This window comes from Mirounga angustirostris, unplaced genomic scaffold, assembly GCF_029215605.1.
Source record: "Mirounga angustirostris isolate CCGP_5_RB_7025 unplaced genomic scaffold, mMirAng1.0.hap1 SCAF_13, whole genome shotgun sequence".
Lineage (NCBI taxonomy): Eukaryota > Metazoa > Chordata > Mammalia > Carnivora > Phocidae > Mirounga > Mirounga angustirostris.
This window is the reverse complement of record NW_026991721.1, coordinates 20,377,176-20,394,565: the sequence shown is the minus strand read 5'-3', so window position 1 is coordinate 20,394,565 and position 17,390 is coordinate 20,377,176. Positions and strand designations below refer to the sequence as shown.

The 17,390-nt window shown below is 35.1% G+C and overlaps 1 protein-coding gene across 1 annotated transcript; it reads left to right on the top strand.

Moving 5' to 3' along the window:
- Nucleotides 1-4,310: 4,310 nt before the first annotated feature.
- LOC123856433 (non-histone chromosomal protein HMG-17-like) lies at nucleotides 4,311-4,523 on the top strand. The gene has a single exon (XM_045892635.1). The coding sequence runs from the start codon at nucleotides 4,311-4,313 to the stop codon at nucleotides 4,521-4,523; it is 213 nt and encodes a 70-aa protein (XP_045748591.1).
- The last annotated feature ends 12,867 nt before the right edge of the window (nucleotides 4,524-17,390 follow it).

Sequence of the window (17,390 nt, the reverse complement as noted above, 5' to 3'; positions counted from 1 at the left end):
GGACCTGATGTCTTGGTCTTGTTGTCTGCTTTTTTGTGTGTTTGAAACTTTGCTACATGTTTTAGCCAGATTGAACAAAATCTTTATGACGATGTTGAAAGTCACCCCCTTCTCTTCCCACAAACACAGGGAAGTGGTTTTCCATATTCCTTAAAGAGAAAGAAAATTGACTACCATTGCCTTGACATGATTATAAACAGCAAAATAGGTCATGTGGAGGCTCACTGCAGAATTGAAACTTTCAAATTTACGACAGGTTAGAAATTTGATGAAAAGATATTTGAAACTTGAAATGTTAAATTGTTATGACTAGCATAAAGACCCAGATTAATGATCAATATTTTAAAAGATTAAAGTTATTAAACTTGGGTTTGTGCTCCCCAGAGAATGAAAAAAGCCTCATTCTTTTCAAAGGGTCAGTACAAAGCAGCGGAAATAAAGTGCCATTTGTAATTAAAATGAGGGATTTGGATGTTGTTTGAGGATAAAAATGCAGTACCCATCTCTTCAAAATAACTTAATTACAGAGATCATACAGGGGATTAACTGAGTTTTGAGGACATTCTTTTAGAGAACAAAATGACACGAATGAAATATTGCAGATGTGCAGATAGTAAAAACGTCCATGGAAACAAATTATCCATTGATAATCCAATTACCTGTTGCTTGCAGATCTCCAATCTGTTAATTATCTCCATTTATTTTGAATCAGCTTTCAGCCACTGAGATTCATTATGGTCCATTCAAGTCTCTGCCACAATTCAACACTTTTTAATCTTTTTTTTTAATATAAAGAAAACGATCTATCATTTCTTCACAACTTTGATTTGTAATGTTTTCCATTCCTTTAAACTGTTTTGGATTAGTATTATTTTTCTTTAATATAAATACATGGTCAATCTGAGTCTCAAATGGAACATCAGGTACTGAATATATTAAGCCAGTATTGACATTATTTATGGAATTCTGTAACTGTATATGGGACTTTATAGAACACATAAAAACATAACCATCTCTCATCATGTTAGTATCCATTCCCATTCTAGTTCATATCACTCTGCTATTACTCTACATAGGTGAGCGATGATTGAATACTCATGACATGACACTGAAATAGTGCAAATAAAATGGAAAGAACTGAGTTGATTTCTCTTTTTTATTCACCTACACTATCTTTGCCATGATTGTATAGGCTGTCATTTTTGCTACTCTCTCTCTTAGGGAATCTTGAAAACATCTTTTCAGTAAACCTAATAGATCTATATGGCCAGAATAAATAGTGCCATGCTACTAAATGGAAATGATGTTGAAAGGAATATACTGTTCTCTGTAAATCAAGACAAAACTACTACATAAGCCTGTAGTTCTTTTTCCCCTCATCAGTATGTTTTTTGGTGTGTCACCATTTTCCAATATGAGTGTCCATATTTCCTAGTTCTAATCTTAAAAGGGAGATCTGGGGAATCTAACTTAACTAACAATTCCAAAGCTGGCCCAGTTAGTCAGAGTTCTGCCAGGAGATGTAAAGTACGAGGGGTCCATCTGGTATAAATGTGACAGCAAAACTCAGTCCTCCAGTAGAAGGCATAAAGTGCTCCTATAGAAAAGCATATTAAAAAGGTATGTGGTCCAAACATCTCTTTTACACTATACCTTTGCTGCTTCGGGGATTTTGTGTCTTTGCACATGCTCCCCTCTGTTAGTGATGCCATAGCCATCATACATGGACAACCTTCTTCATTTGCTCTTCAAGGGTGAAATCAAATATCCTCTCCCTTGGGACACCTTCCCTCCTCTCTAGTTTCTGTGTTCACATGGCAGTTTGTTCCATAAACAACCATCACACCAGTAAGGACACATTTTTATGAAAATCCCAACTAAGAGACAGAGATGTCCAGAATGGATCAATAAACAAAAGCTAACTATCTGCTGTCTACAAGTGAGAAATTGTAAATATAGAATACATGGAAATGTGAAGGTGAATGGGTGGAATAAGATGTAACATGAAAATAGGAAGCATATGAAGGCTGAGCTGGTTGAACTTAGGAAGTTTACCTCACTGTGTGTCTGTGAAAGTAGGGTGATGATAGTAAGTAACCCATTAGATTTTTGTGATTCTTAAATGAATAAACATGTAAAATGCTTAGATCAGACACATAGTTCTAAAAATGTAGTTAGATGTTTTATTTTCGGCTTAGAAAGTGTTATAAATGTTATCAGAAACTCTTGTATAAGGAGTGTGGAAACACAAAGATGACGTGATTTTGCCTGTAGTTCATTGAAGGAATTCGAAGGAGAGGTCGGTGTACACAAACCTTGGGAGAACACTGGGAATGTAATTAGTAAAGAAAAGTGGGAATAAAATTTCAAGATGTGAGTAAAACATATTGGAAAGTAGATGGTATGTTTGGGGAACAGTAAGTGGTTTGTATAGCTAGAGGATAAAAAAATACAGCATAGGAGAGAATGGAGATTAGATTGGAAATGTAGCATGGTTATCCTCGACTGCACTGGGGTTCAGAGTGCTGTAATATAAAGAGCTTGAGATCTGGGAGAGATTAGGAGTCTTGTCTCCAAATCTCACACACTTTAGCTGTGTGATCCCTGGAAAATGATTTAAACTCTCTGTACTTCAGTTTCTTCCATTGTTGCAAAGATTAAATTAGATAATGTGAAACATCAAAATATTTATGGAATAAATGTATGAAGCCATCATTTAGAAAGTTGCTACATGTAAAAACTGGAGAAAATCATCTAACCTCTCAGAGTCTCAGGTTCTTATATGTAAAAAAGGGAAAGTAGTGAAAAAATATTACTCCATACAAAAGCAATATTTGTAAAATACAATGTATTCTAAATACTAACAAAATTAAGGTACCATTTCTTGAATACCTACTAAAGTGCTATCTGCTGTACAAAATAAATAAAAATATACATATGTTCAAAAATATATATCTTCCTTTATTTTTTTTCACTTATTCTCTACAACAAGGTAACATTGATTTTATTCTATTTTTATCAAGAAAGAAACTGAGGCCCAATATTTAGTAAATTTTCATAGGCTCACACAAGAAATTTAAATATCTTTGTTATTTCAAATTCCATACTCTGCTCCATTTTATGTCTTAAGATGATTATTATTGTGAATATTATTTATTTTCTATTTATAGTTTGTCTTCCAACTCTATTAATAAAACCTGAGTTTTAAATATTGGAAGAAAAGAATTAACTGAGCAATGTTATTATATAAGTAATGTTCTTAATCTAGAAGTAGTTCCTTACCTGTAATCCACTCATGTCTCTGTTTAAACAAAACTACAAAGGACAAACATTTTTGGATGCTAAATTCAGTAAAAATTAGAAATATTTACTTCCTATAAAAAATGCTTCATGAATGCACTGAGAAATTCTCAAGGTAATAAACATCCCATATGAAAATAAATTAGCATATGATTAGAATTAAAATGTCCATCTCTGGAATATCTACCAGATAATGCCACCTGAGCTTTTTATAGCCCCTTGGTGAGAACTGAGACATGTAATACATTATGTAAAATCTCCCATTCTAGAAAACCTTGACGTATACAGTAATGACATAAAGCTACCAACTTTGATCCAAAAAGAATGACAAGCCCACTATTAACTCAGGAGAGCCATTGGCTCTAAAGATCACACTGAAAATGATTTCTCTAATTTTCTTTCATAATTGCATAACCAGACTATCTTTTTTTCTCTTGTATGTATTTTCAAAAGAATCTTCAGAAATACCTCCACAGTCTAAGAAAGGACTATTTTTACTAGTAGGAGACCCAATTATGGTTATTACAAGATGACCTGCCATGGTATGTACAGATTGGTTAAAGTGTGTATACTTTAAATTCTTTCTTTCTTAAAGATTTATTTATTTGAGAGAGAGAGAGAGAATGGGGGGCAGAGGGAGAGAATCTTTCAAGCAGACTCCCCACTGAGCGTGGAGCCAACCAATTCATGATTCATGAGATCATGACCTGAACCATGAGATCATGACCCGAGCTGAAACCAAGAGTCAGATGCTTAACCCACTGAGCCACCCAGGTGCCCTGACAATGTAAATTTATAGGAGTTGTCTCCCCTAGCATATGTGATTACTGGTATTTCCAGGGGGCAACCTTAAACAGTGTTTCAAGCATCCTAAAGTTAACTTAGGTATGAAAGGGAAACAAGAATCCTTAGGAGCAGTATGAAGCAGAGGCAAGAAAGACCCATTGACCCACTAGAGCCCACCTCCACTGCATCCCTACATCCAGGGCCTATGTCTCTCCAATGCCACCATGCCCAAGAGAAAGGCTAAAGGGGATGCTAAAGGAGATAAAGACAAGGTGAAGGATGAATCACAGAGAAGATCTCCTCCAAAGCCAGAGTCCAAGCCTATAAAAACCCCAGCAAAGAAAGGAGAGAACATACCCAAAGGGGAAAAGAGAAAAGCTGATGTTGGCAAGGATGGGAATAACCCTGCAGAAAGTGGAGACACCAAAACAGACTGAACACAGAAAGCTGAAGGTGCTGAAGAAGCCACATGAAGTGTGTGCCACTTTTTGATAACTGTATATTTCTCATGACTGTACAGTTTGAAATACTATTTTTTATCAAGTTTTTAAAAATGCAGAATTTTGTTTTGCTTTTTTTTTTTAAGCTATGTTGTTAGCACACAGAACAATTCATTGTCATTTGGGAGAAAGGGCATATGCCACTAATAGACTATCTCAGAAGCTGAATTGATATGGGGGAAAAGAGTGGTCCCTTCTAGTTTGAGAAAATTCCTCTTGGTTCACAGGAGGAAGGATACCTTGATGTTGACAGGCATTAGCCACCTTGGAACAAACTCCTTGTGGTGAGGAAAAGGGAAAATTCATTTTTTAATTTCTATTTTCCTTCTCTGTCTTCAGCATAGACTTGACTCCCTTAAGCCCAGAGACTTGTTGAAACCTGACCCCCCAAATGGCTCCCAGTATGTCAGGCAATCTGTCATTGAGATGGCATCCCTTCAAAGACTCCCTTATTAGCTCGTGGATCTTCAGATTGATAATGCTGCCATTTTAATTTCATTTCCTGAAAGTCAGAGTCAGCTTATGAAAAGTTGTTGAACAATATTCTAAACATGAAATGTCAACTGTCACTCTAAACTTTCCCTGTTCAGATCATCACATGAAGACTTCATTGGGATTTATAGTGGCTTTCTGACTTTAGTTGTCCATTGAAGAAGGGAGTTTGGAAGTTTTATACTGTTAATGATTGTCTCCCAGTGTCCTGCCTGAAAATACCATGATTGTTTATGAAGGAGTATCTTTAATAAATCTGGATACAGTTTGGCTAGGGAAAAAAAGCAAAAGAAACAGAATCCTTGGATTAAAAAGTACTATTCTCTTTTCTCTTAGTTTACCAAGAGCACAAAAGAGAAAACCAAGCATCTCTGTAGTTTTTCACCAGGGTACTTAAGAAGACCTCTTTGTGATATATTGAAAAGCACAAGCTCTTTGGAAATAAGGAGTCTTTTACTACCTACTTGATATTTGATATTTGAAGTCTTAGGTTCTTAACTGAACTTTATTTTCCTCTTTGTCAAACTTTGTTGGAGCTGTGTAAATATTACATAAATTAATTAAAGTAATACTTCTGAACCAAAACTTTTAACCTTTTTAAATTGTTCTTTATCATGTATCCCAAACTTAGTCAATATGAAGAATCTGGTGAGTATACTTTCTATAGGATGCTCAGTTCAAAGGATAGGATACTCCAAAAGGTCATTTTCCTTTGACTAGCGTCTTTAGATGCTCTACTCAGTTGGTTGTCAGCTGGTACTTTATGCCAAACAATTAAAGTAAAATAAAATACAGCTCAATGATGTTATCATTTATAATATAAGAAATTATTATTACTGATCTTCCTACCTCCACGTCCATTTATTTAAACCAGTAAGTGCTCCACCTCGAGAGATGGTGAGTTTATTTTCTAATAACTGGCTAATATGTAACATTCACTAGAGGGGAAACTAATTGATGTATATTTTCCTGACTTTCCTTTGTTCTATGATGGGGCTAGAATAGGCAGTTTTCTAATATTTTAGCTTAAATTGAATATCAAATTAAATACCAATTTATAACTGAATTTTAGCTACAACCAAACTATACTGCAAATCCAGGTCATGAACTATAGTATAAGACATCACCAATTAACAAATGTAGGAACCATTCAAATTTAGGTAAATTGAGGTAATCAGATGCAGAATAAATTTTCTTTGTCTTCTTCTTTTCCAAAAGAAGTAACTGTACCTAGTTTATTTATGCTTGGTCTTTGACTAATGTGTCACTGTGCATCAGATTGTCTTTATCTCTGTAATTCATAATATGAAAATTCATTTAGAGTGCAAAAATAATAGGCACATTTTACCTCTAATTAAGATTACTCATCAGTTCACACCCACCAAGAATTCTACTGTGCTTTCAATTCATCACTGCTTACTTTAATGTACCTAGTTTAATCACAGTAATGCCAGGAATTATTCCATCATAACCAGAGCTGCACTAATTCATTCTTATCAAAAAAGAGAAATTTGAACATTGAAAATTTGGAAATTTATATGTGCATATGTTTAACAATACACATGTATAAAACTGTTTGTTCCTCATCTAGTTTTTGCTATCACACAATCTGAGGAGAGTGTTAGAAAGTATATTTGCCTTCACTCTGAGAGGAAATTAATTTCTGTTTCAATATTCTATCAATATGGGCATAACATAAAGCCTGTGGCTTTTGACACACCCAATTACAAAAAAAAAAAAATTCTCTATTAAAAAGTTTCCTCATCCTAATCTCCCCTACCCCCATATAAAGTAAAGAAATAATTTGTAAGTTCATTAGGCTGCAAATCATGGTTCAAGAATTAGTAAAAAATGAACATGGGATCTCTCAACCTCTTCAGAAGATCATTTCTTAAATGTATGTCTTCTGAATGTGTGCATATCAACTAAAATGCTTCATGATTTAGACTAAAATCCTATGGTAATATTTGGAGAAAGACCATTGGAAAGTGCTGCCTACTTGTCTTCAACCCAATTTAGTTCATAATAGAGCTTCATTAGTATCCTACAGTGCTGGCTCCAAGTTCTGCTGTTTGTGAATTAGGGAAAATTACCATGAGCTTTCAGCCTAAATAGTAGTTCAGAGACTCTCTACCATCTCAAGAAAAGTTTAGCATAAAACCCTGTAAGTCTACCGCTATTCTAAACACTGAGTTTTTCTTGTCTGGGTGTTTGGTATATCATAGTCAAGGAATATATTTTATGCAAAAGAGATTTTAAAGATTATCTTGTAACTTCAAGTATATTAAAATCAAAATTGGGAGAGTATATATGTATATGAGTGTGTATTTGCAGTTGTGGGTGGGTAGTTGAATGGGTCACGCTTTTCCAAACAAAACACAATTCTCTATACTGACAAACATAAACATAAATAAATAAAACCTTTGTATGGCCTAGAAGTTTATAATAGAAATAAGGAATTTGGAGAGAGCAACAAGGGGTAGATAGGGCTTGAGATTAACCTGGAGGGTTGTGCAGAAGTTGGATGGGCAATGAGGGGTATGGAAGTCAGGGTTCTGAAGATAACCCCTTAGCTAGCCATCCTCTGTCCAATCTAATACTAATCAAGGTACTTGCTATGAAAAGATTTTGCAAATGTAATTGAAGTCCCTCAGAAATGACCTTAAACTACTGGAGATTATCTGAGTGGGCCTGACTCAATCAAGTAAACCCTTTACATGCAGAATTTTCTTTTGCTGAGGGCAGAAGTCAGAGAGATATATTCTCGCTGGCTTTAAGGAACAACACAAATAGTTATGTTGTGAACTTCTGAGGGACAACTTCTAGAATCTCAGAGCAGCCCCCTCCTAGCAGCCAGCAAGAAAATGGCCATATACATGCAAGGAAATTACATCTTCCAATAACCAGTAATATTGGAAGAGGATCCAGACCCTCAGATGAGGATCACAGCTCTGCAAACACCTTGATTCACCCTGTGAGATCTAAACAGAGGATCCAGATAGCTGTGCCCAGACTCCTGACCCATGGAAAACATGAGATAATAAATGTATTATCTGAAGTTGCTGAGTTTGTAGTAATTTGTTACTACATCAATAGAAGCTAACAAAACAAGAATGTGTGGGAATATCCAGAAGATGAGAGGACTCTAGTGTATATATATATACACACATATATATGTATATATATACACATATATATATGTATATATATTTCTATGTGTGTGTATACATATTTACACATGTATATGTTTGCCTGGAGGGAGAGAATAATAGTAGTAAAGAGGAGTAGTTCATTTTAGAGTACAATAACAGCTTACTGAATGTCAGGCTGAAGTTTAGACTGTCCGCTGGAGAATCAATGTAGCATGGCAGTCTCAAGAAGAAAATGACCTATTTTATGCCAAGTATAACATGCTTGAGGGTACAAGAGTGTGGAACAGGAGGGCTCTATGAGGCAAGCAGGAAGAAGAGGGAAGAGGACAAGAGCAGATGAATGAGACAAAAAACAGCTATTAGAATAAGAGGAAAAAAAAAAAAACAGCTGTTAGATGGGTCTGGGAAATCGAACACCCAATCATTTATAGGGAAAGAAAGTTTGGAATGTAAAGCTATGGGAATAAAAAACAAACTAATCTGAAACATAGGGAAAAGAAAGTTAACAGATTCTTTGAAAATATTCAGTTCCTCTCTGATAAAAATGTACTAACAAGAAAAGAATTTGATATTCGAAAGTGCTTGGCTGGCTCAGTTGGTAAAGCATGCAGCTCTTGATCTTGGGGTCATGAGTTCAAGTCCTGCACTGGGCATAGAGCTTACTTAAAAACAAACAAAATACTTACTCTTTGACAGACATTGTTAAAAGAAAATGAAAAGGCAAACATTAGGCAAAACATAACTGATAAAGGACTCATGTTTTAAGAAAATGGGAAAGAAAATGCAGTAACTCCAAGATAAATGAGGAAGTTAGCAAAAGCCTACTTTGAAAGATGGAGTTAAAGTGGTAGGTTTAAACAATCTGAAAAGCTTGAATTGTCTAGGGAGGAGAAGAAAATTAACATGTTTTCTTGAGGTGAGTCTGGATCATCCAATTAGTAATCATTTTTTATATGGTGGAGAACAATTTGGAATGCAAGTAGACTTACTGAATCCATGATAATAATTGAACTTAAAATATCAGTAGCCAAAAAGAAGTTTGCTTATATTTAAAGAGAAACCAGTTTTAAATTTCACAATTAAAGCTTATTTGAAGCTTACATGAGGGCTATAACTTTTCATAAGCTCCCTCATAAGTCAATAAGAAAGAAAACGGACTCGGGCGCCTGGGTGGCTCAGTTGGTTAAGCCACTGCCTTCGGCTCAGGTCATGATCCTGGAATCCTGGGATCGAGTCCCACATCGGGCTCCCTGCTCGGCGGGAAGTCTGCTTCTCCCTCTGACCCTCCCCCCTCTCATGTGCTTTCTCTCTCTCTCAAATAAATAAATAAAATCTTTAAAAAAAAAAGAAAGAAAACGGACTCAATAGTAGTGGGTGCTCATATAGACTGTGCTTATCACCTTCACATGACTAATTCTTACAAATTCCAAGTGAAATGTTATTTTTTTTTAATGTTTCAATTCAATTTTTTGTTTGTTTGTTTCTGTTTGGTTTGGCATTTTTTGTTTTGTTTTGTTTTGTTTTGTTTTTTAATTCCAATGTGGTTAATTTATAGTGTATATTAGTTTCAGGCGTATAATATAGTGATTCAACACTTCCATACATTATTGAGTTCTCATCACGGTAAGTGTACTGTTAATCCTGTTCACCCATCCACCCACATACCTCCCCTCTGGTAACCATCTGCTTGTTCTCTATAGTTAAGACTCTATTTTTTGGTTTATCTCTTTTTTTTTTTTTTTCTTTGTTCATTTGTTCTGTTACTTAAATTCCACATATGAGTGAAATAATATGGTATTTGTCTTTCTCTGACACTTCACTTAGCATTATACTCAATCTATGTGTGTTGTTGCAAATGGTAAGGTTTCATTCTTTTTTATGGCTGAGTAATATTCCACGGCATGTGTGTGTGTGTGTGTGTGTGTGTGTGTGTGTACACATCACATCGTCTTTTTCCATTCATCTATCTTTGGACACTTGGACTGTTTCCATAGTTTGACTATTGTAAATAATGCTGCAATAAACATAGGGGTACATATATTCCTTTGAATTTGTGTTTTCGTATTCTTTGACAGAAGAGGAAGGAATATACAATGGGAAAAAGACAGTCTCTTCAACAAATGGTGTTGGGAAAACTGGACATGCAAAGAAAACTAGCTGCATGCAAAAGAATGAAACTGGACCACTCTCTTATACCACACACAAAAATAAACTCAAAATAGATTAAGGACTAAATGTGAGACCTGAAACCATGAAAATCCTAGAAGAGAGCACACAGGCAGTAGTAATCTCTGTTATAACAACATCTTTTTAGATACTCTCCTGAAGCAAGAGAAACAAAAGCAAAAATAAGCTATTGGGGTTACATCAAAATAAAAAGCTTTTGCACAGCAAGGAAACAACCAACAAAACTAAAAGACAACCTACTGACCAGGAGAAGATATTAGCAATTGACATAGCCAATAAAGGGTTAGTATCCAAAATACATAAAGAACTTCTATAACTCAATACCAAAATCAAATAATCAAATTTTTAAAAATGGGCAGAAGACATGAACAGATATTTCCCCAAAGAAGACATACAGATGGCCACAAACACATGAAAAGAGGTGTTATTTATCTAATTAAAGAAAATAAATTCAGAGAACTTAATTAACAACTCTCTAAATCCACAATGATGGAAACTGGGGCATCTGAGAGTGTAATCTTATCATTTCTGATTCCAAATCTGAATCTGCTGTTCATTTTTCTATCTTACTCCCTCTTGGCATCTGTCCATTGGCATTCTATGAACTGGATTTTTTAACAAGTGTCAAATGCATAGTTTGATTTAAGGAAAAAAAATCTTTCTCCGTAACTGGCCAAAGGTCTTAGAAAACACAACTAGGTCAAAGAGAAAATAAACTGTAATCATTAAAATTGAGTAGTATTTCAGATGTATGGCACTCCTGTTAAGTGTATATCCTATACTGGGAAACATAATTGGAAATGCATACACACAGACTTCTGAGCTACAAAAATCCAGGTTGATATATTATCTTCACCATTTACTGACTGTATTACATTGGGCACAGTATTTAACCTTTCTGGGGTTGAGATTCAAATATATTTTGAGAATTCATTAACTTAAATTCATAATTCACATCATATAGAAAGCTTACAATAATCACTGATTTATATCAATCTGAAATATGATTTAAAAATGAGATTGGATAGGACAATTTCAAGTTCTTTTCTTTTTTTAAAATTTTATGTTATTATGTTATGTTAATAAGCATACATTATATCATTAGTTTTTGATGTAGTGTTCCATGATTCATTGTTTGCGTATAACACCCTGTGCTCCATTCAATAAGTGTTCTCTTTAATATCCATCACCAGGCTAACCCATCCCCCAAACCCCTTCCCCTCTAGAACCCTCAGTTTGTTTCTCAGAGTCCATGGTCTCTCATGGTTCATCTCCCCCTCCGATTTCCCCCCCTTCATTTTTCCCTTCCTACTATCTTCTTTTTTTTTTTAACATATAATGTATTATTTGTTTCAAGTTCTTTTCTAATGTTACAGTTGTCTTTCTTTTTTAAGTTAGTCAGTGATTACTAGTAAATATATAGACTACAAGCCATGTTTAGAATATTTCCATCATTTCTTTATGTCCATTTACAGTCAATCTCTACTCCCACACCAGCCCCAGGCAACTACTGATCTGCTTACAGGCATTATAGATGTTTTTCCCCTGGACATTTCATGTATACGGAATTATAGAATATGTAGCCTTTTGTGTCTGGCTTCTTTCATTTACCATAATTTCATTGAGGTTCACTCATCTGATAGCATATATTACCACTTTCTAATTGCTGAATAGTATTCCTTTACATGGGTTTATCTATCCACCATTTAATGAACATTTGGTTTTATTTTTAATAATTTGGGGCTATTTTGGATAACATTGCTATAAGCATTCACATGCAGGAATATGCATGCACTAATTTCTATTGGGTAGATTCCCAGGATTGGAATTATTGGCCATGGAGTAAATTTATTTTTAACTTTTTGAAAAACTGTCAAACTGTTTTCCAAAGTGACTGCATCATTTTCCATTCCCACCTGCAATGTATATGGATTCCAGTTTGTCCACATCCTCACCAACATTTGTTATTGTCTATCTTTTTATTATAATCATTCCAGTGAGTGTGGTGTTATTTCATTATGATTTTCATTTGCATTCCTTAATTATTAATGTTGAGCATAGATTCATGTGCTTACTTGCCACTTATATGTTTTCTTTGATGAAATCTCTAGTCAAATCTTTGCTCATTTTTAATGGGGTTGTTTGTCTTCTTATTGAGTTGTAAGAATATTTTATATAGTAAGGAATACAAGTCATTTATCAGAGATATGGTATATATTTTACTCCAAGCTGTGGCTTTAAAAAAATAAATTTCTGGGGTGCCTGGGTGGGTCAGTTGGTTCAACGTCAGCCTTCGGCTCGGGTCATGATCCCAGTGTCCTGGGATCGAGCCCCGCATCAGGCTCCCTGCTCAGCAGAGAGCCTGCTTCTCCCTCTCCCTCTGCCTGCTGTTCTGCCTACTTGTGCCCTCTTTCTGTCAAATAAATAAATAAAATATTTTTTAAAATAAAGTAAAAAAATTCTTAATGATTATTTTTGAAGCACCGAAGTTTAATGTTGATGAAGTCCAATTATTCATATTATAAAATTGTATTGATCATGTTTTGGGTGTTATATGTAAGAACTGCTTAATTCAAGGTCCTAAAGATTTCCTTTTATATTTTATTCTACAAGGCTTAGAGTGGTAATCCTTACATTTATATATGTAATCCATTTTGTGTTTATTTTTGTCAATAGCATGGAGTAATGGTTTCAATTCATCCTTTTATACAAGGATATCCAAATTCCCAGCACCATTTATTGAAAAGTATGTATTTTTCCCACTAAACTGACTTGTCCTCATTGTCAAAAATTAATTAACCTAAGTACAAAAGTTTATTTTGTACTCTTAAATTCTTCCTTTGCTCTATATGACTATCCTCAGGCAAACATCATGTTGTATTGATTACCATACTGATTACTATAACTTTATAGTAAGTTCTGATATTGAGAAGTATGTTATCCAATTTTGTTCTTAATCAAAATTATTTTGGCTATTCTCTTTGCACTTCTATATAAATTTTAAGATCAGTTTGTTAATTTCTGCAAAAAAATCTGTTGGATTTTTTTGGATGGAAATGCGTTGAATATATACATTAATTTGAAAAGAATTACAGCCCTGATAATATTCAATATTCAAATCCACTAACTTGGAATGCCTCTCCATTATTTAGATCTTTAATTTCTTTCAGAAATGTTTCATAGATGCCAGTGCATTTTGTTGTTGTTGTTGTTGTTCTTTTTATTGTAAAACATTTCATTCTTTTGATACTATTGTGAATGGAATAATTTCTTAATTTCATTTTTGTTGTGTTTGTTGCTAATATATAGACCCATACTGATTTTTTTATCCAATGACTTTACTGAACTTGTTTATGAGACATATAAGAGAGAACTCATATGTGCATGTGTGTATTCCTTAGGGTTTTCTAGATAGAGGATCACAATGTCAGAGATTAAAGACAGTTTTGCTTCTTTCTTCCCAATATGATGACTTTTTTTCTCTTATTACACTGGCAACACAATATTGAAAAATAATGGCAAAGAGCAGACCCCTCTGCTTTGTCCTGATTTTAGAGGAAAATCATTCATCTTTCACTATATGTTTACCATTTTGCTATTTATTGTCTATATGTCTGATGATTCTCTTCCTTTTTCTTTTTGTATATACTTGTTAAATAGGTAGTTTGCTGTGTCACTTTCAAATGTAGTTATTTTATTTATTTTTGTGGCTGTTCTAAGGATTAAAATATGCCTCTTAATATACCACAAGCCATCAGGAGATGTGGGAGGTCATGGGGAAAGATAGTGAATTTTAACTATGTTAATGTCACAAAAATACGTTCATTCATTCATCAAGCTGCTGCTGTTAAATCTCACCCATTCATCTCACTTTGATAAGTGGAATAAACTAGTTTTCCTATGAGTGCACCTCTGTAGGAGCATGAAATTAAAATCAAAAGATGAGCAATTTCATGGTAGCTTAGTGTTTGTTGTAAATATAGCAATGTCCTCTCCTTTGTCCTCAGTGGAAAACTATCTGTCCCTCCCAAAAATATATTACCAAAAGGAGAAATTACCTTCAAATATATTCAGAGCTTCGTATGGTCCCAGAGCTGCAGGAGATCCCCTTGAGAACTCTGAAGAATCTAAGCCCACCAATGCTCCTGGCACAGGAATCAGCTACCCTTTTGATGTCCCATGAAGAATAAATGGCAAAAACATCTTTTAAGATCTTTCTAAATACCAGGCACTGAGATGGCAGCTATAAATATGTTAGTATATCTCTGAGGTCAACAAAATTGTTATTATTCTACTATTGATATAAATTATACCCCTTTGGTAGAGTATTTACCATGACTTCAGCACAAAAGTAAGAACTTTTTGTTACTTCATTTAGATTTACTATTATCTTAGTTGTTAAAGGTTCCTCAATTAACTGGGCCCCACTCTGGCCCTCCTCCTAATCCACTCTTATAAGGAAAAGAGTCAATAGACTCAAAAGAATATGTCTGCCAGAACCCTGAGACATCCTCTAATCCTGGATGCTAAAAAAAAATAAGGTAATAGGCTCCAAATGGAATCACTTGTGCTAAGTCCTGCATCACCAAAATGAGACTTAATTACAGTTTTAGCTCTCACAAAAATGGAATCTTAAACGCAATCAGCCAGGAATCATTTCATCAGCACTAGCTGGGTAATCTGCCTGATAAACCCCTGCTGTCTAGGAAAGGAAAGTAGCTGCAATTACTAACCCACTTTTTCATGGTACACCTTCCTTTTTCCCACTCCCTTCTGCCTACAAAAGTTTTTCATCTTGTTTGGAATCTCAGAGCTCCTTTCAGTCTGCTAGATGGGATATTGCCCTCTTTGAACTGACTTTTGCCCAAATGAACTCAACATTTTTAATAGGTCTCAGTTTATCTTTTAACATAGCTAATGTTCTGGCTACCAGAGATCATGGAAACCCTTGCCCTTCTTTCAGAGTATGCAAGTGCATGTTTCTGAGGTCCATTTCCTCAGGTTCACGGGTTTCAAAGCTTGACACATGCACACTTAGGCTAGGGGGCGGTCAAGGGACAGCAGTTTAGGGGTTGCAGATGGAACCTGGATGGGTCTCTCATGGTGAGCCAGGGACCTGGGAGTGGGAAGAGAAGAGAGCATGAGCTCTGGGCTAGAGACTGCAGACCAGTCACCCATTCTTCATGTTCAAAACTTTGAGGAATTCAAGAATGTTAAATTTTAAATTGGACTTTCAGGTGATTATGAAAATATTAAGGTAAGAATAAGAAGATGTTTTATTTAACAGCAGGTTAACTTGCTTCATACCTTTTAAGCATTTAGATATATGGTATGATGGACTACATACATATTGATCGTGGCCCTATCATAGTCTGGGATGGGATGGGGTATTAATTTCGCCCTGTGCAAGTGAGAAAACCTGAGACTCAAAGGAGTTGAATAATTTGGCCAAGGTCACAAAGCCAGAAAGAGAAACTGGATCTGTCTGGTTCCAAAGGTTATGAAAAAAACATTTTACTGTGCTTCCCTTATATTGTAACATCACAATTCTAATATTTGGGGAAACTTCAGGTTCACTGGTTTGAAAGACTGCAGTGTTTTGGTGACACCATCCTACCATGATGGAGTGCAAGGAATATAAAATACAAGCTTAAGGAGGGCAAAAATGCTGTCTTTTTTATTTTACTCTGTATTTTTAGCACCCACAAGTAGGTACCTACAAACATATAGTAGGCACTCAAGAAACGTGTGTTAAAGAATGAATGAATTCGATAATGTTGGTGTTTACAGTCACACGGGTGTGACCTCATATATAATGTATGACTCTAATCCCCCACTGATAACACCTCAAGAATAGAGGAGCAATATAATGATTAGAAATTACTCTAACGAGCTATCCATTCTAAGTGTGAGCAAAGAACTTGCTTTCCACAAGGTAATTTATTTTTAAAAAGAAAAAAGGAAGAAAAAAAGAAAAACAAAAGAAAGAAGTATAAAATAACATCACCAGTTTTAATATAGGCTTTCATCTGGGAAAGTAAGAGGAATGTGTTTTCCTCAGGTCTGTTAAAGTAACCCATAAAGCAAAACAAAACAAGCAAAACAAAAACAAAAAGCCAAATCTGTTAATCACCAATCACTCTGCAATTAAATAGTACCTTCTCATGACATACATCCTGGGTGATTCAGCAAATGGCAAAATTAGTACCTCAGTTGATTATGAATTATTCAGATAAATGGATCATAAACTGAGATTTAAGAGATGAAAAAGAGGCCAGGGCTACAAATTGCCAAAGGGATATGATCTGTTATGGGAGGTGTACTGCAAAGGCAGGCTCTTCCTTCAGAGGACAAGCACCTGGAGACAGGAGCCATGAACCATGTCAGGAAAATAAATTTGAATCCTGAAAAAGACCAGCATGTCTACAGATAAAAACCTCTGCTCACACAGTGAGGTGAGCCATTGGAAGGGTCAAACTGAGGGCTGGCTCTATGGTTGGTGCACCCAAAATGGCTAGTGATAAATGATACCTGAGCTTGGCTCATTCCAGTACTGGTGGGGCTGATTTAATATAGAAAGTTACATCGGTTGTGAAATGAGACTTCACCAGCAGCACAGCATTAATAATCCTTTGTTTTTATGCAGGAGAATTGTATTATCTTTACTATGGGCTTAAAAATCTCCTCTAGGATTTCTGTTGCTTAAGTGTCTCTTGCTAACAGGAGCTTGGTTAAATTGCTTCTAAGAACAGAAGAGAGAGGTTGTAAACTGCAGACTTCCCAATTCCCAGAGCTACTCAAGAATCTTGTAAAGTTGAGGGACGGTAATATCTCATACAACTCTAGTGCAGTCTTGGGGAAACACACACACACACACACACACAAACCCTCCTTCCTCTCTACCACATTTTCTGCTCTATTATTTTATCTCAAATAAAAACATTTTCACCCTCGTTTTCTTTATGATCTTGGT